This window comes from Esox lucius, chromosome 18, assembly GCF_011004845.1.
Source record: "Esox lucius isolate fEsoLuc1 chromosome 18, fEsoLuc1.pri, whole genome shotgun sequence".
NCBI lineage: Eukaryota > Metazoa > Chordata > Actinopteri > Esociformes > Esocidae > Esox > Esox lucius.
The window spans coordinates 14,014,272-14,030,575 of NC_047586.1; the positions used below are offsets into that span (position 1 = coordinate 14,014,272).

The following is a 16,304-nucleotide window of genomic DNA, read 5'->3' on the forward strand; positions in this document are numbered from 1 at the left end:
ATTATTTCTTGAATATTTTCTGTTGCACTCGGTATGTTTTCAGATGTTACACAATTGACTTCACATATTAGTTTCAGCATCATCATGAACAATGATTTGTACCATCATATAATTTGTAATAAACTGATTTCTGTCAAAAATGCCTGATGGTATTATATTAAAAAAACTAAAAAGGTATTACTCCCTACAGAACAAGTACCATTAGATTGGTTTGCTTGAATCGTTCTGTCACTGCCGTAGATCTGGGATTTCAGAGACTACATGATGTCACATGGATAAGCCTAGATGTTCTTGTTCTTAAAATTACAATTATAGAGATAAAAGAGATGTGATATCACATGAAATCTGATCTAAAACATCATTTTTTGAGGTTGGGAAGAAAACAATGTTTTTTTTGGTATAATTTCCATTTAATAGCATATCTAGCCCCTCAGCTGTGTAATTGCATCTTGCTACAGGCCGGGGAATTTGTAATCATGGATGAATCTGTAGCCTGCAGCTTAGTTATCATTATCAACTGGCTAAGCATGAAGTGATCAAACATGGACACCGCACAGACAGAAAGGATTAGCATTTTATTCCCAGGTATTCCAGGTCAAACTAAATGGTAAAAGCAATGTCAATACTGGGTTGATTAGATAGCAACTGGAAAAACTTACTAACTCATAATTATTACAAACATGTCCTCCTCCATACATTTTGTGAAGAACTTCCAATTGTCTCATCTGTCCAAAGCATGGACTTGGTGGGGAGACACTTTAGTCCTGTAGGTGGCAGTAATGCCACCATAACGCTAGTAGCCAACCACAACACAGAAGAAAAAGTGTGTTGACTGTTCACGGATTTGCTAGCTAGTTTTTTGTAATAATGGTTACTCCATTATTTAGACGTGGCCCGTTTGATTTTGGTTAAAAGTAAGAGGCTTGGGGGGGGGGGGGGCTTTAATGTTCCGTGCAGCTAATTTAAAGACCATCAGTAAAGCGGGAACCAGCTGGTAAGTGATGTCTCGGAACATTGCTAACTAGGACTCGAGCTAGCAAATTAGCTGAAAAGCCAAGCATTGCTAACGTAGCCCTTGATGACATGACAATGGTAGCCGCTATCTATGCAATTTTGACATTGTTCCAGTAAATGACCCACTTACGGTTATAAAACGTCTGACTGTTCAAATTACATGTCTCTGACCCTGGCTAACAGTTTGTCGTTGTAACTTTAATGTTAGCTAGGTCACGTTTGACAACACATTGCATTGGATTGGATAGGCTGTCTTGTCTGGGCCGTTTAACCCCGGGCAGAGGTTCAAGCCCTTTCTCACAGTGACCACCCAGCCATTCTGTGTATTTGATCTATTCCAGGACTGCTTGTCAGCTAATCACCTCTCCCTTGTAGTGAATCAGATGTGCCTATTCAGGGGTACAACAAAATGGTGAAATAGCAGAGGGGGTCACCGGGGAAAGGGTTAGAAACACTTCTAAGTTGCAGATGTGTTGTGACTAGTGCGGGCATTTAGTAGCTCCACCCTCAGGTTTTAGTAGGTAAAAAATATTTTATTAACTTGACGTAAAATCTATTATATACGTAAATTTTGCGACGTCGGAGCTCCAGTCTTCCCTCGAAACAAGTAGGATTGGTTCGTGTTTCTATGTGGTTGACATACTTTGGTAGCCATGGTTACCAACTCCAGCCCTACAGGACCTCCAACAGTACACAAGCCCTTGACAAACACACTTTATTAAACCTGTCAACTATCAAGCTGTCAGAGGTGAATCTGTTGAGTTTAAGGCAACAAATAAAATGTGTTCTTTTGGGGTTACTTGAGGATTGGAGTTGGGAAACACTGTTAGCCCAAGCTATGCATGCAGCCAACATAGAATAAAATGAGCAATAATGAGTTTAAACTATAAATTAGGCTGAGGGATTGGGTTGATGGAAAAGTAAACATTTGAATTCATAGATGAATTGAATGCAAGAACTGACCATCCTCATTCACTTCTTAATGGATTAATGGAATGACTGTTTAATCGTTTTTGCTAGCGACAACTGTAGATGCCATGATACATAGTTTAGCTCTGATAGCATCAGACAGATGACAGTGATGAACATTACCAAGCGTGCAGTGCCAATGAGGTATTACCACTGGTTGTTTGATCACATCATCCCCTCCAAACACAAATCAAACATGGGTGTTGATTGTTTTCTGACAGAGTACACCATCTCGTCCTTACTCTCTTTCTTCCCAGGCACTTCAGCCAGACGATGGACGAGCTGGTCCACGACCTGGTTTCGGCGCTGGAGGAGAGCTCGGAGCAGGCCGCACGGGGAGGCTTCGGCGACGGGGGGGACCATGCACTGGCTGTGGGCTGCCTGCTGAAGAGACAGGCTCGGAAACGTCGCGGGAGGAAGAGACGCTCGGACAACCCCCACCCACCCTGGGACACTGGCCACCTCAGTGAGGGCTCGGAGTCCAGCCTGGACGAACACAAGGTGGGAAGGGGCTTTCAGACAGTCCTTAAGGAACCTTTGGAGTCGATCCCTGCTGATTAAATCTGTGGCTCGTAATCATACGTCATACACCTCGGAAACCACTGGCCTGGTGTACACAGAACAAACCACAGTAGCATTCCTGCATCATTATTTTGTTGGCATTTCCTTTGGTCTCTGTGAAGTTAAGGTAACTGATTGCGCTACAGTTTACACAGTGTTCGATACATTTAGTACCTAGCATCAAATTTGGGCCAACATTTTTCTTACTATGTAGTTAGACATGAGGAATCTGATAAAACGGTTAAAAGCCACATCCCACAGCAAGTTGAGTAACTGGAGTAGAGTAGCTTGCATTATTTACTTAGTAAGTATAAAAGTACCATGTTTTACCCACTAGATGACTGTGTTCATGATTTTTCAGAGTTATTAGGAAACATTTATTTGTAGCGGGGTTAGTGATATTTACTGTTAACCCAGTCTGATACCATTACCTATATAAACACCATGCTGTGTGTACTTGGGACTTTTAACATTGAACTTGTGTAACCTAGTTGTTTGCTTGTTCACCAGGAATGTTCTAGCTAACTATTTTAGGCCTACACCTTTTTAAAGCATTAAACCAAACATTTAGGGCTGGTGTCGCAAACACAGATTAAGTTGTATCCTGAAAACCTCAAGTTCATTGGAGTTTTCCATTTACCTCAATTAAATAAAGTGTCTGATCCAAAGCAGACTGAAGCTGTTTTTCTTCTGGGCTTTTGCCTGTACTGATGTGCATCCAGTTTCTTTATCTTTATCTTTGCTGATGTCAAGCACGCCCATACAATAATGCAACCACCACCATGCTGCAAATAAGAAGGCACTTATTCAGAAATGTCTTGATTTGGATTGGTCCCCCAACCAGTTTGCATTTGGACACAGAAGTGCATTCCTTTGATGTTGATTTTTAAGTTAAGTTATTGAACCTGAATTAATCTTGTTTTTCCCGTTGTTTGTATGAATGATGGTCCAAATTAGATGTTCTACTCCAGGAGTCCCATTGCCATCAGCATCATGTTACTGTGAAGTTCTCCCTGTTAAGCGTTTTCCTCATTCCTTGTACAAGACAGAGTGAACGTGCTCTGCAGCCATCCCAAATCAAACCGTGGCCATTCTTGGGCCATTGGACACAACACGGGCAGTCTAGCAGCTTGTATTGATTTCAAAGGAAGCGTTCCCTCTGGCTGATAGCAGTGCCTGACGCCAAGGGCTGCTGTGTAGCAGGGCTGTTAGGTACAATGATGCGTCTTTAAGATCATGAGTTTTATAAATCAATTTGCTACATTTATCAGATACAATTTTTAGAAAATGACACTTCAGCAGTGTCATTTGGAAGGCGATCAGCAGTGTCATTTGGAAGGCAATCTATTGTATTTGCTTCTGACTTCAGAAACAATTTCAGCATTGAAATGCTGGTTGTCAGTCCTCTGTCTTGTGCTATTTGAGTTGGAACAACACTTGTCTTTTGGATATTGTTAAGAAAGGGTGCCTTGGTTGGTGCTTTTTGTTTTTGGACAGGGTCCTTAAGAAAACGAATACTGTCCAGGGTAGAATGCGTTGCGCTTGTGCATTTTTGACATTCTGCCAATGTCTTGGTCTCTCTTCTTTCTCTACTCCTCTTTCAGGACTACCGTGCCACGGCAGGCGGCGTTGCAAGCAGCAACAGCCATGCCCGGGACAATAGTGACTCTGACGAGCAGCTAGGGCCCAAACGCCGCACCCCCCTTAACCCCGACGCGGGACGTGGCAAGCGCCCCCTCTGGCAGGAGGACCTAGGAGTGGGAAGCTCTGAGGGGTCACGGAGTTTAAGACGCCGCCGGAAGGTCAAACGCATGGCCGTTGACCCCCCCCCGGAGCCCGTGACCTCCAGTGGCGCCACGACCATGCTGGGGCCACCGCCTGTCCCCAAGCCACATGCGGAGTGCCGGATGCCTGGTGCCAGTCCCGCTGAGGGCAGGGGGGGGATGGAGCCGGGGGTCGGCGGGGGAAAGAGCCGAGTGAAGAAGAGGAAACTGGCGGCCCACAGGCTGGGGCTGGATGCCACCGATGAAGGGGTGGTGGTGGAGAGTGAGGACGCCATTATGGAGCAGGCAGGGCCCAAGGACAAGATGGAGTTTGAGGAGCAGAAGGGCTCGGATGAGGACATGAGTGACAGGTGGTTAGTGTTTCTTTTGTCTGCTCTATTCCCTGGTCCTCTGCCTAGGCTTATTCGTTCCCAGGTATGCTCAGCTCTTAGAGAAGCATTGTTCAGGAGGTGGTCTAAGATTCTTCTCCCTGCAGCGAGTGTCCTTCCCTAGAAGACTAGAAAGGGACAGATATTCAGGCCTTGTTATTTTCTGTTCTGTTTTTTGATCACTGTCTTCCCTCCCACTCCGTGTGTTCTCCTCTGTCTGTCTTCCAGTGAGACCAGCAGCGTGAGCAACAGCAGCGACGGAGGACTGTACACCAATGATGAGGGGAGGCAAGGTAACCGCCGAACCGGGTCATTAATGGGCCGTACAGGACGCCTGCGGGTTCATTCAGTCGCCGGTGTCCTTTGAGCTTTTCTCCCAGGGCTCCCCCACCGAAGCATTAATGGACGGGACCCCTTTGCCCAATCAGCGGGTTTCAGTATTCCCTCCTCAGTTTGTGACATGTGTCCCTGTCCGGGCCAGTTTAGCTGGTGCTGTTGGCCCACAAGTGACGCCCGGTCCGTCCTGTCTTCCCAGGGGATGATGAGCAGAGCGACTGGTTCTATGAGGGGGAGCCCGGGGGAGCGTGCGGTGTGGCAGGAGTGATTCCCTGGTGGGAGAGGGAGGCAGAGGAGGAACTGGACCTGGTTGACCCGGTCTTCAACAGCATCCTCACCGGATCCTTCCCCATCATGAGCCCCGGGGCACAGAGAGGTACGCCGGCCCGCTCCCACAAACCCGCCTGCTATCCGAGCTCGGTACCATTTGCGTGGACTGTTTCCCTCGACTCTGTTTTTCTTTACGCGACGGTACGGGCGTTTGTTTCGTCCGTGTGTGATCCGCCATGTGGCCAGTAGGTGGCGGTGACTGCACAGAGCTCTAATAGAGCTGCCACGGTGCTCACCTTCTTCCTGCCTTTCAAAGTGGTCTCTGTCTCCCCGGTGACAGGGTTCCAGGCCCGGCTGAGCCGACTGCACGGTGGGCCTCACAGCCAGGGAGGCTCTGGAAGACACCACCAGGACCCCCACTCACACGGGTCAGTCCGCTCTCCTAAACCACAGCCCGGGCGATCACTGACACGCTGTGGGAGACAGTATATCTGCCCGGGGAGAATTCCGTGCCTCTCTCTCTGTGGTTTCTTTTTTTGTGTTCGACTTATACCTATATGTCTTCCACAGCCCTTGGTTTAGTTCCGGGTCGAGACGAGAACATGGCCAGGTAAGACATGTTGGTTCTGCTGCTAGCTGCATATGGCAACGGAATGTGTGTGAGACTCACCGAATGCAAACATGTCAAACTCTGTGGGGACTCTGATATTTAAGTTATTTAATCGTTCTCCTTGTTTAAATGCTAGATGCACTGCTACCGCAGTAAATATTGGAGTGAAAGTGTATTCCAAATGAAACGCCTTCAGCTCTGTGTACTGAAGCCCCTGTTTAGCTGGCTTGACTTTCTTCCTGTTAGAGAGGGAGTTTGTCAGCAAGGCACATGAATAAATTCATGGTACAAGAGTGTTTTGTGACAGCTCTGTCTTTCTCTCTAGATGCACTGGGACTCCCGGCCTGACCGAGGCCACCGGAGAAGCTGCTCAGTGAAGACCGCCAGCAGGTACAGCAGGAATCATCCGGTCACCGTGTCATCTAAGAGATAACCGCACAATGTTTCTAGTATGTTGCCGTGAATGTTAACTATGGAGGCTTATTTTCCGGTCGTGCAGGCAAACGAGCGGACACCTGGGGTCTCTCTGTACAGGGGACGTCAAGAGGAGACGTAAAGCAGCACCCATCGGCTTACCTCCGCCTACGGGTAAATACTTCCTCCCCCCCACCCCTCTTAGCCCTCTATCCTGGTCCTTTAATCCCCTTCAACGCTCCTCCCTAAGCTGGCTTGGACTGTAGGCCACTGGCAGGCTCTGCTTTCACAGAAAGATACCAGATTAAGACAATTGCTGTGTCCGTCCCCTCCCAGTGTTCTCCTCTGTCTCTGTTAGCGTTGTGTTTTTGAGGACTGGAACATGACTCTGGGGGTATATGGCCGAAACAGGAAGTGATGCGACAGGACACTGCTTTACCCCCCCTCAGTGACAGTCACTGTGGAGCCTGGGCACGCGCAATACTGCTTGTTTTCTCCCTGATATTTATGTCATTACGTTCCCCCGGTGTCCCAGGTCGAAATCAGTTTCTGTTTTTTTCTAGAGCCATATGCATTTTTTTTATCAGTATTTTCCCCCTAAAAATTCTGTGAGGTCCAGTTATGGCCTCGCCCGAATCCGCAGCAGGCACAAGTGTCGGAAGAGAGTGCCTGACCTACCGCAGGTCAAGACATGGCAGCCCTGTCCGACCTCCACTTGTCCACCCGGGCGATGCGAAGCCAATTTGCGCTGCCCGCTGCAGAAGGGTTTATACCTGGCTGTAGTCGTTATACCTGGCTATAACTACTCTGGAACTCAATGACTTACACAACCGTGCCTCTCACCCATTTATGTTGGACACACTCAGACACATGGGCCGGGTCCTTATTCCCAGGTCTGAATAAGACCCCGATTAGAGGGTTGCAATGATGAAATGGGGTGGAACTGGCTTTGAATAGCCCTGGTGATACGTTACGGTCCCGAATATTTACCTTTGTGTGGTTAAATAGAGCCATGAAGCTGACTGATAGGGTCAGCCTGTTGAATATAATAATAAATTAAGCCTTTACCGAGATAATCTGATCTGCTCTTACTTGTATCTATCTCCCTCCATTCCTTTCAGATACTCTCCCTTATGTCTTAGCCTGTTGTAACTGCTTCCGTGTTCTTTTGTGTCTCCTCTAGGGGTGGTAGGTGAAAGTGCAGGGCCTATCCCAGAGACCAACATGGGGAACCGGATGCTACAGAGTATGGGCTGGAGCCCCGGTATGGGCCTGGGTCCGGAGGGCAGGGGCATCACTGAGCCAGTCCGGGCCACACAGAGACCCAAGGGAGCGGGCCTGGGTTTTAACTGAACAGGTCAGGCTAGTAGACTTGAATGTAGACGGAACATACTGGGAGCGGGGAGGACTGGTCAGCACTCCCTGGAAAACAGAGTAAAGAAGCAGCTGAGCTGGACGGAGGAACTTGTGCATGTCACCAAGACCGCTTTTAACTAAAGGAGGACAACATAAATAAAGACTGGAAGTGTACTTCAGGTTTCCAACATTTCTATCAGGGAAAAGAGAAGGAATTAAAAGACACCAGGCATTGTAATTGGGTTGATTTGTATGATAAAGGCTCTGCAAATACACATTCTCTTCAATCAGTGATTCATTTTCTGTAAAGCGGAACCAAATTGTCTTTCATTGAACTGGTTGACGAAATATGTTTTAGGTAAATATCATTGGAAACATCAAAATTGCTATTTTGTGTCCATGTGGTAGAAGTTCTTGCTTTTAAATTGCTGTTGCAACACTACATTATATTAGCATTACTCCCGAGTAACTACAATGGTATTACATGGAGCTAATTATTTGCTTGGTTAGTATAAAAAGGTGACTGCAGTAAGTGCTGCCTGAGGTGAAGGTAGTGAAATGTTTCGGTTGTAGTTAGTCTGGAATAAGGTTAATGAAATGTAACTGCCAAATGTTTTTTTTATGCCTTTAAAGGCCCAGTGCAGTCAGAAGTGATTTCCCTGTTTTCTGGCTGATAGTTTGACATTGATTCCAAATCTGCCAATCAGGTCCATGTATGTAAATATCTTAATTCGTTTAGTAACACCCATTCGTTTAGTAACAAATTTAAAGGGTTAATTCTGAAGCTCTGGTAAATAAATTAATGAATAAAACATCATTTTGGCATTTTTTTTTTTTTTTTTTAATAAGCGCACAGGATTGAACACAGTTATTGATGATTTAGAAAAATATCAGAGACTGCATTATGGGCTTTACATTATATTTCGGATATTGATCGGTTATGTTCAGGTGAGTAGATAATCACTTCCCAAATCTGTTCCTGGAGAGCTAGTGTCCTGCAGTTTACTCTCTAACCCCGGATAGGATTATCCTGATTTAGCTTTTCATCCATTTAACTATTACAATCAGGTGTGTTAGAATGAATGTAAGGAGAGAACCTACAGGCTTTCCAGGAACAGGGTTGGGAAGCCCTTATATAGCTGGTGTAGGGAAGAGTGTCATGAATGATTCAGGAAAGGAATCCTTCTATGGTTGTATGGTGGAATGGTTTACCGTGAACGCTCTTGAATGGTTTCAATTTTACCAGACTAGTTGCTGGGTGTAAGTATCAATCATCACGTGAAAATGTTAACTTTTGTCTGACATGACAGCAATCCTGTAATTCATTTACCCTCCCTTCTGTTTGGCTGGTAAATAACTGAAATATGGTGGTAAAAATAGGCTTGCCAATAACTGCAAAACGATTCCAAATATTGGATCAGTTTGTCTTACAGCACACTGTTAACAGGATGTTATTACAGGAATTAGCCAAACTGTTTTAAATGTCCATTCATTCAATAAATAAGTGATGCTGTTTATACTAATGGAAACGGCAAACGGTGTTTGCAATATTTGCATTTGTTGTCTGGTTGAACAGCAGTGGACTGGCTCTAGAAATTGTCTCAGGCGTTACTAACACATCAAGGCCATATTACCCCCCCCCCCCATGTAAAACTGATACAGATTATTTTTGCTAAACAGACTCAGACCAGCCAGATTGCCTCTCACACCTGTGGTTTACTCACAAATAGTCCCTAATGCTCTGTCTCCTTTCTCATTTCCACTGAAGCAAAAGCAACAGGGGGGAAAAAAACACAGCCTCCGAAAATATTATAACCCCAGTTTTTCAAAACCACACTTCATAAATTGTACTTGCAAACTCTTATCTACTCCTGCATCAAACTTACATGCTGACACAGAACCTGATGGAAATGTGATGCCATTACAGCTCTGTTTCCCTTCTCTTCTCTCTCTCTCTCTCGCTCTCTCTCTCGCTCTCTCTCTCCCCTATCTGCAAGGCTGGTGTAGCAATCCCTGTATCCACGGGAATGCAGTAGAGCTGTGTCCTCTGCTTCCTCTATCCTCTCCCCCTATCAGACACACACACACACACACACACAGGACTCCCCTGTGAGTAAGTGAACTCAGCGCTGCCTGATCTGGAGTAGAGGAGAGAAAGGTCTGTACTGCTGCTGCATCGCCGGACCGAGGAGGAGAGGAGGAGAGCTGGGTAGAGCTGAGGCGTTTGTCCTTGAGACTGACTGACAGGCTGCTGCTGGCTGTGGGACTCTGGAGGAACCAGGAGAGTGAGTACTGAGCTGGACAGGGCAGGGGTGTTGAAACACAGGGTTAGTTTTGGGGTATTTTGACTGGGGACATTTAGAGGTTATTGGGAAGTATGTGGCTAGAATGGGGTGTTTTGACCAGGGCAGTTAGCTAGAGGACATTTGGGTTGGAATCAAAAAAATGTGTTGGTGTTTATTTCCTTGGTCCATGTGGTACTGTACTCAGGTATTCCCACTCCACTCAGGTTTCTGTCAACTTTCTGCTTTCGGAAAACCGTTCCTACCACTACCTACATTTAGTTTTCTGAATAACTATCTTACTACGTTCCTCAATCCTCACTGACATTGTTCTGTGTCACTTTTCCAATACGTCCTTTTTGTCATCTTGCAGGGGTTAAACATTTCTTAACAGAGCTTCACTCCCCCCCACCACCCTGCCCACAGTGTTGACAGATCGATAGTTATACATCTATAATTGGAAGCCATCAGTTATGGCGGTTCTCCAAAGCCAGTCATTATCGTGTGTAATCTTGCAGAAAATGACATTTGGAATGGTGTTTCGGGCGTGGCTGAAACACTGGTCTGTGTTTGCTGGGCTGACCGGCTGCAGCTCAACCTATCCACCTTTATAGTGGACATGGAGGGAAGGGGGAGAAAGGTAGAGGGCAAAGAGGGACAGGTATGTTGGAGGGAGGAGAAAGGGGAGGGACAGGTATTTTGGAGGGAGGAGAAAGGGGAGGGACAGGTATGTTGGAGGGAGGAGAAAGAGGAGGGACTGGTATGTTGGAGGGAGGAGAAAGGGGAGGGACTGGTATGTTGGAGGGAGGAGAAAGGGGAGGGACTGGTATGTTGGAGGGAGGAGAAAGGGGAGGGACAGGTATTTTGGAGGGAGGAGAAAGGGGAGGGACAGGTATGTCGGAGGGAGGAGAAAGGGGAGGGACAGGTATGTTGGAGGGAGGAGAAAGAGGAGGCACTGGTATGTTGGAGGGAGGAGAAAGGGGAGGGACCGGTATGTTGGTGGGAGGAGAATGAGGAGGGACTGGTATGTTGGAGGGAGGAGAAAGAGGAGGGACTGGTATGTTGGAGGGGGGAGGAAAGAGAGGGACAGGATAGGGGAGAGAAAAGTGACCGAGGTATTAGAGAGAGAAGGGCAGAAGATTGAGAATGAGGGAGGGATGAAGTGGTGGGTGGAAATTGGCATCAATGCCTCCGATGTATCAGACAGATAGAAAGACAGACTGACATGCTGATTTAGCTCATACCACCTGTGAAGGCAATAGGTCAGGTAATCCAAACTTGCGTGTCTGTGTGGCTGTCTGCTTGAGTATTTAAGTTGGTAGAAAGATTCCTGCCATTGTCAGCAGTTGTCTATATCCAAGACATCATGCCAAGACTGTCACGTGCAGCCTAACTCCCTCTGGCTGTTTCAAATGTGAAACATATCGTTTTTCACTAAAGCTTAGTTTATGGAGTGACACAAGCAGAACCAAACAAATATAAAAAGACAGAGTCATGTTGAATGAAAGAATCCGAGCTTAAAGGGGCAATATTTAAGATTGTTATTGTACTACTAGCAAAACAAGCAAAAAGTAGCAGTAGACATCGGCAGATAATGTTTTAAGTAAAACAAGAGTTTCAAATAATCTTTTAGAAGATTAATCAGTGCCTAACATTCCCCATTTGAACTTTCTTGCCGGTCTGTCTATCAGTTTGCATTGACTTGTAATCTCCTTATACTCTCTTTAGACACATGCAGCACTGTCCTTCAAGTCGTAAACAACCCCAGACTAGATGGCACTATACCGGTCTGGTTCAGTAACGGAAGACGAGGAGATAAGTTGTGTTATTGTTTAGAGGCAGGATACTACACAGTGGCCGTTAAAACTATTTTGATGAACTGAATAATAGTTAAAGTTGTAAAGCTATTAATAATAGTTAAATAGTTATTCAAAACAGTAATTGCTTCCTAAGGTGTTTCCACTAAATGTTTGCTCTAGGATGTGAAGGCATACACAATCGAGATTACACTAACGTTATGTGAGTTAGCAGGTGTTCTTACATTTTTGTATACATTTTCATATTGCCGTCTTGAGGGAATCAAACCCACATTAACCACAATTATATAAGGCTGCAAAAATAAAGACTGCCCAAAGTGTGTAGACTTTCACCAACGCACTGCTCTTTACACTAAGAGAGAGGAGCGTCTGAAAGGACTGACACAAATAAAGAGAAATAAGTGAATTTGTTAATCCTCTTAATTCCTACTGAGAGGATATTCTTTCGGTAATCCTAAACAGTACAATGGTTGACATTAACACCTTAAAATACAGGTGGGAGGATCACCTGTCAAACACACTGAGGGAAGGACAGAGACAAAGGACGGGATGGCGCAAGAGGTGAGGGAGGGGAAATGTATAACCCTCAGTGACATCGGCTGTAACCTGACATTTTAGGTCTCGGGAATGCACTGACTCCCATGGTTGGGAATGCAGTGTCTTTAACCTGACTCCCCGGGTTGCGAATGCAGTATCTTTAACCTGACTCCCCTGGTTGGGAATGCAGTGTCTTTAATCTGACTCCCCTGGTTGGGAATGCAGTGTCTTTAACCTGACTCCCCTGGTTGGGAATGCAGTGTCTTTAACCTGACTCCCCTGGTTGGGAATGCAGTGTCTTTAACCTGACTCCCCTGGTTGGGAATGCAGTGTCTTTAACCTGACTCCCCTGGTTGGGAATGCAGTGTCTTTAACCTGACTCCCCTGGTTGGGAATGCAGTGTCTTTAACCTGACTCCCCTGGTTGGGAATGCAGTGTCTTTAACCTGACTCCCCTGGTTGGGAATGCAGTGTCTTTAACCTGACTCCCCTGGTTGTGGGAGCAACTCTCAGGTATTTCTTATTACAACAGTTTAACCGACCACAGATGACAAAAAAGCATTTGCTAATAGCGTCAGTTCAGTGATTACTCCATTGAAGTATTTATGATTGCTTTTTAGGGCTCCACTAGGGGGCAATCCAGACAAAACCTATTTTGGGATGGCTGCCCATTTCAAACCACAATAGTTATCCCAGTATAAGTTCTGGTTCTATGGTTAGTTGTGTGATCAGGTGCTCCCAGAGGTTCTCCGGTTTCCAACACAGGAGCGATGAGCCACGGCAGCTAGCCGCTGATAACAGATACATCCTGTTTCCTGATCAATATTCAATGTGTGACTGATCAATATTCTGGCCAATCTGCTCATCCAGGCACCCATTTATCAATCAGACTATCTATCCAAAGGCCCCATCCATACAGTCTCTCCCTACCTTTCACTTCTCCTACTGTTCTGCCTTCCTTAACCTCTCCAATATCCCTCTCTCTCTTCCTCTTTCTTGCTCCCCCCCTTTTCACTCTCTACATCTCTCTTTCTCTTTGCCCCTCTCTCTTTCTCTTTCTTTTCCCCTTTTCCATATCTCTCCCTCTGTCCCATCATCTCTGGACATCTTTAAATCACTTAAGTGTCAGGAGGTATGTATACTATATATGTGCAGTGAGAAAAAAAGCGTTTGCCAGCAATATGTCTCAGTAATTGATGGATTGCACCAAGTTAGACGATAACTAAGCTGATTATGCTCGGTGCGTCTCACAGTGATGATGTCAGGAGGACCACAGTGGTCGGATGGTGGGCTAAAACAGAAGGGGGCTGGGTGCATCAGAGAGTGACGCTGTTGTTTTGGAACTCAATCTGACAGATGTCCTAATGGAGGGTGGGGGTTTAGGGGGTTGATGGGATTGGGCTTTGGGAAGGGTGGGGTCTGGGGTTACTTTCCCCTCACTCAGATTTGAGAGAAATCGAAGTAATCCATACTATGGTCAATACTGACTGCTCGGTTTTGTGTTACAGGTCTCTCCTTTGTGAAGATATACAGAATTCTAGTGTTCAGTATCAGTTGAGATTTCTTCTTAGAGCTTTTGGAATGTAGACTTCATAGCATCGACCTCTGAGAAGACAGCTTATTGATCATGAGGAAATGTGATCTTTATTTTAGGTCTTGTCAATCTTCCTTGAAAAGGATCAAATAACTATATGAAGCTTAGGACACAGACATTACAGACATTACATGTAAAAAAGCATTAGTAGCGTGATGTCAATAAGTAAAAAGGAACAATTGGGTGGTACCGCAGGCATTATCATTAGAGCAAGGGGAAAAAAATGAATTTCCTGAGTTTAAACTCAAGTGGCTAGTTAGACGCCGCCGCGGCCCGGCTCTTGTGTGTCTAACTATTGTATTCCATTGCAAGACGTCTGCTTTGTGCCAAAGAAAACATCGGTCTTGCTCAAACAACGACTCAACTGATAAAATAAATAATCTTAGCTCTCCCCTTATTACATTTTGTTATGGCTTTGTACTTGAGTTCGCCAATGTGCTGTTTTGTTCAATCGTACACAATAACTTGGCTCAGGGTATAAAGAATCCATTGATAGTAACGGCTACTAAAAGCTGTAGGGACAAACCCTTCTTCCAGCGTAAACATCATTCTTCCTAAATGGTTTATTGAAGATAATTTCTGTACAGATTATCTTCATGTTTTTCCTAGGTTTGTGATTAAGTTTAGATTTATCTGATATTACAATTGCTCTTGATCACTCCTGGAAGTATATAATACTTTTTAAATGGTGGTAGTGACACTGTCTATGCCTGCCTGCCTGCCTGCCTGCGTGCGTTTGCTGTAGGGCTGCACGATATATCGTTTCAGCATCGACTTTGCGATGTATACATCCGCAATAGCGATTTAGTAAGGTTAACATCAGTCAACTATATATATATATATATATATATATATATTTTATTTAAAATGGAAAACCAACATTATATCTTATATAAGGTAATTTACTCTGATTTATGGGATACTGGATACACAGTTAATTATTATTTTAAACACGGTTTGTTGATGCACTTAGTTGACATGCAGGCTCTGTTTGCGCGTGAAATTATGAGCAACGAACAGGCAAAAAAAAAAAAAGACCGAAATTGAGAATTGGGTTGCAAAAAGTAATGCATCGTCAATTACATGGAAATATTTCGTCTACATACAGGATGATGTTGACCGAAAACAGGTACATCTGTCAAGAGTGCCTTGCAATTGTTGCCACAACACGGCCAATTTGTTCGATCATTTAAGGCGGCACCACAAATACGTATGATGAGTGCAAAGCATCTCAATGCCGTCCATTTCACATCGCCAAAGACATGGTACCAATTAACACGGTTACCGAAGAAGGTTTTAAAAACATCCGGTCCCTTGACAGGCGGTATGTAATGCCATCACGCAACTATTTTTATCAAGTTGACATCCCAGAGCTGTACGAGAAATGCAAGGCACAAGTTGAAAAAGAGCTTTCACAAGTGTAATTTTATACAGCAACAACGGACTTGTGGTCCAGCCGGACAACGGAGCCCTACATAAGTCTGACCGTACACTTTATTAATGAGGACTTCCACCAGAAAAGTCCCTGTTTGCAAACTGCATTTTCCCAGAGGATCATACAAGTGAGAACATCGCAACAGGGGCGAGAGAAGCTTTAGCTGATTGGGGCCTAAATGAGAGTCGTCTAGTCAGTATTACAACAGACAATGCCGCGAACATGGTGAAGGCTGCACCTGAACAAGTGGACCAGATTGCAGTGCTTTGGCCACAGCCTGCATCTTTGCAGTTGGTAAGTTATGCCCAATTGCGCATTCAATTTTACTACTGTTGCTATTGCTATATAATTACGGTTACATATTTATTACCTAGCCACTTCTGAATTATAACAATTTTCATGAGTTTCATAGATTTTAATTGTAGAGGATGGGGCTGGGGAAGAATTAAGGATACTTACTGTCAGGTTGATAGCCAAAGCTCTTTCTGAAGACATCCTGTGTTTATTCATATTACAACATAAATCGCAGATACACTCACCTAAAGGATTATTAGGAACACCATACTAATACTGTGTTTGACCCCCTTTCGCCTTTAGAACTGCCTTAATTCTACTTGGCATTGATTTAACAAGGTGCTGAAAGCATTCTTTAGAAATGTTGGCCCATATTGATAGGATAGCATCTTGCAGTTGATGGAGATTTGTGGGATGCACATCCAGGGCACGAAGCTCCCATTCCACCACATCCCAAAGATGCTCTATTGGGCTGAGATCTGGTGACTGTGGGGGCCATTTCAGTACAGTGAACTCATTGTCATGTTCAAGAAACCAATTTGAAATGATTCGAGCTTTGTGACATGGTGCATTATCCTGCTGGAAGTAGCCATCAGAGGATGGGTACATGGTGGTCATAAAGGGATGGACATGGTCAGAAACTATGCTCAGGTAGGCTGTGGCA

The 16,304-nt window shown here is 45.0% G+C and overlaps 2 protein-coding genes across 3 annotated transcripts in view; both read left to right on the top strand.

Moving 5' to 3' along the window:
- The first annotated feature begins 736 nt into the window (after positions 1-736).
- On the top strand, positions 737-9,211 carry gpatch2 (G patch domain containing 2). Of its 2 annotated transcripts, none has more exons than XM_010882329.5 (10): positions 737-994; positions 2,241-2,484; positions 4,149-4,681; positions 4,925-4,989; positions 5,232-5,408; positions 5,643-5,730; positions 5,873-5,912; positions 6,238-6,302; positions 6,412-6,500; positions 7,510-9,211. In XM_010882329.5, the coding sequence occupies exons 1-10, from the start codon at positions 945-947 to the stop codon at positions 7,677-7,679; spliced, it is 1,521 nt and encodes a 506-aa protein (XP_010880631.1). In that variant the 5' UTR covers positions 737-944; the 3' UTR covers positions 7,680-9,211. The 2 variants fall into 2 exon arrangements, with proteins under 2 accessions (XP_010880631.1, XP_019911548.1); XM_020055989.3 differs by having other exon boundaries at positions 738-994; positions 4,149-4,678.
- Positions 9,212-9,781: 570 nt separating this feature from the next.
- LOC105017617 (estrogen-related receptor gamma-like) overlaps positions 9,782-16,304 on the top strand; it is a 37,197-nt gene continuing 30,674 nt past the window's right edge. Inside the window, exon 1 of the mRNA XM_013138672.3 lies at positions 9,782-9,967. The gene's annotated coding sequence lies outside the window, so the exon portion shown is untranslated. The remainder of the gene's footprint in view (positions 9,968-16,304) is intronic.

Excerpts from the sequence above, each read along its gene's own strand:
- gpatch2 (XM_010882329.5), top strand. The coding sequence starts at position 945 with ATGTTCCGTGCAGCTAATTTAAAGACCATCAGTAAAGCGGGAACCAGC. Across the intron at positions 4,990-5,231 it reads CAATGATGAGGGGAGGCAAG|GGGATGATGAGCAGAGCGAC; the intron begins GTAACCGCCGAA and ends CTGTCTTCCCAG. Across the intron at positions 6,501-7,509 it reads CGGCTTACCTCCGCCTACGG|GGGTGGTAGGTGAAAGTGCA; the intron begins GTAAATACTTCC and ends TGTCTCCTCTAG.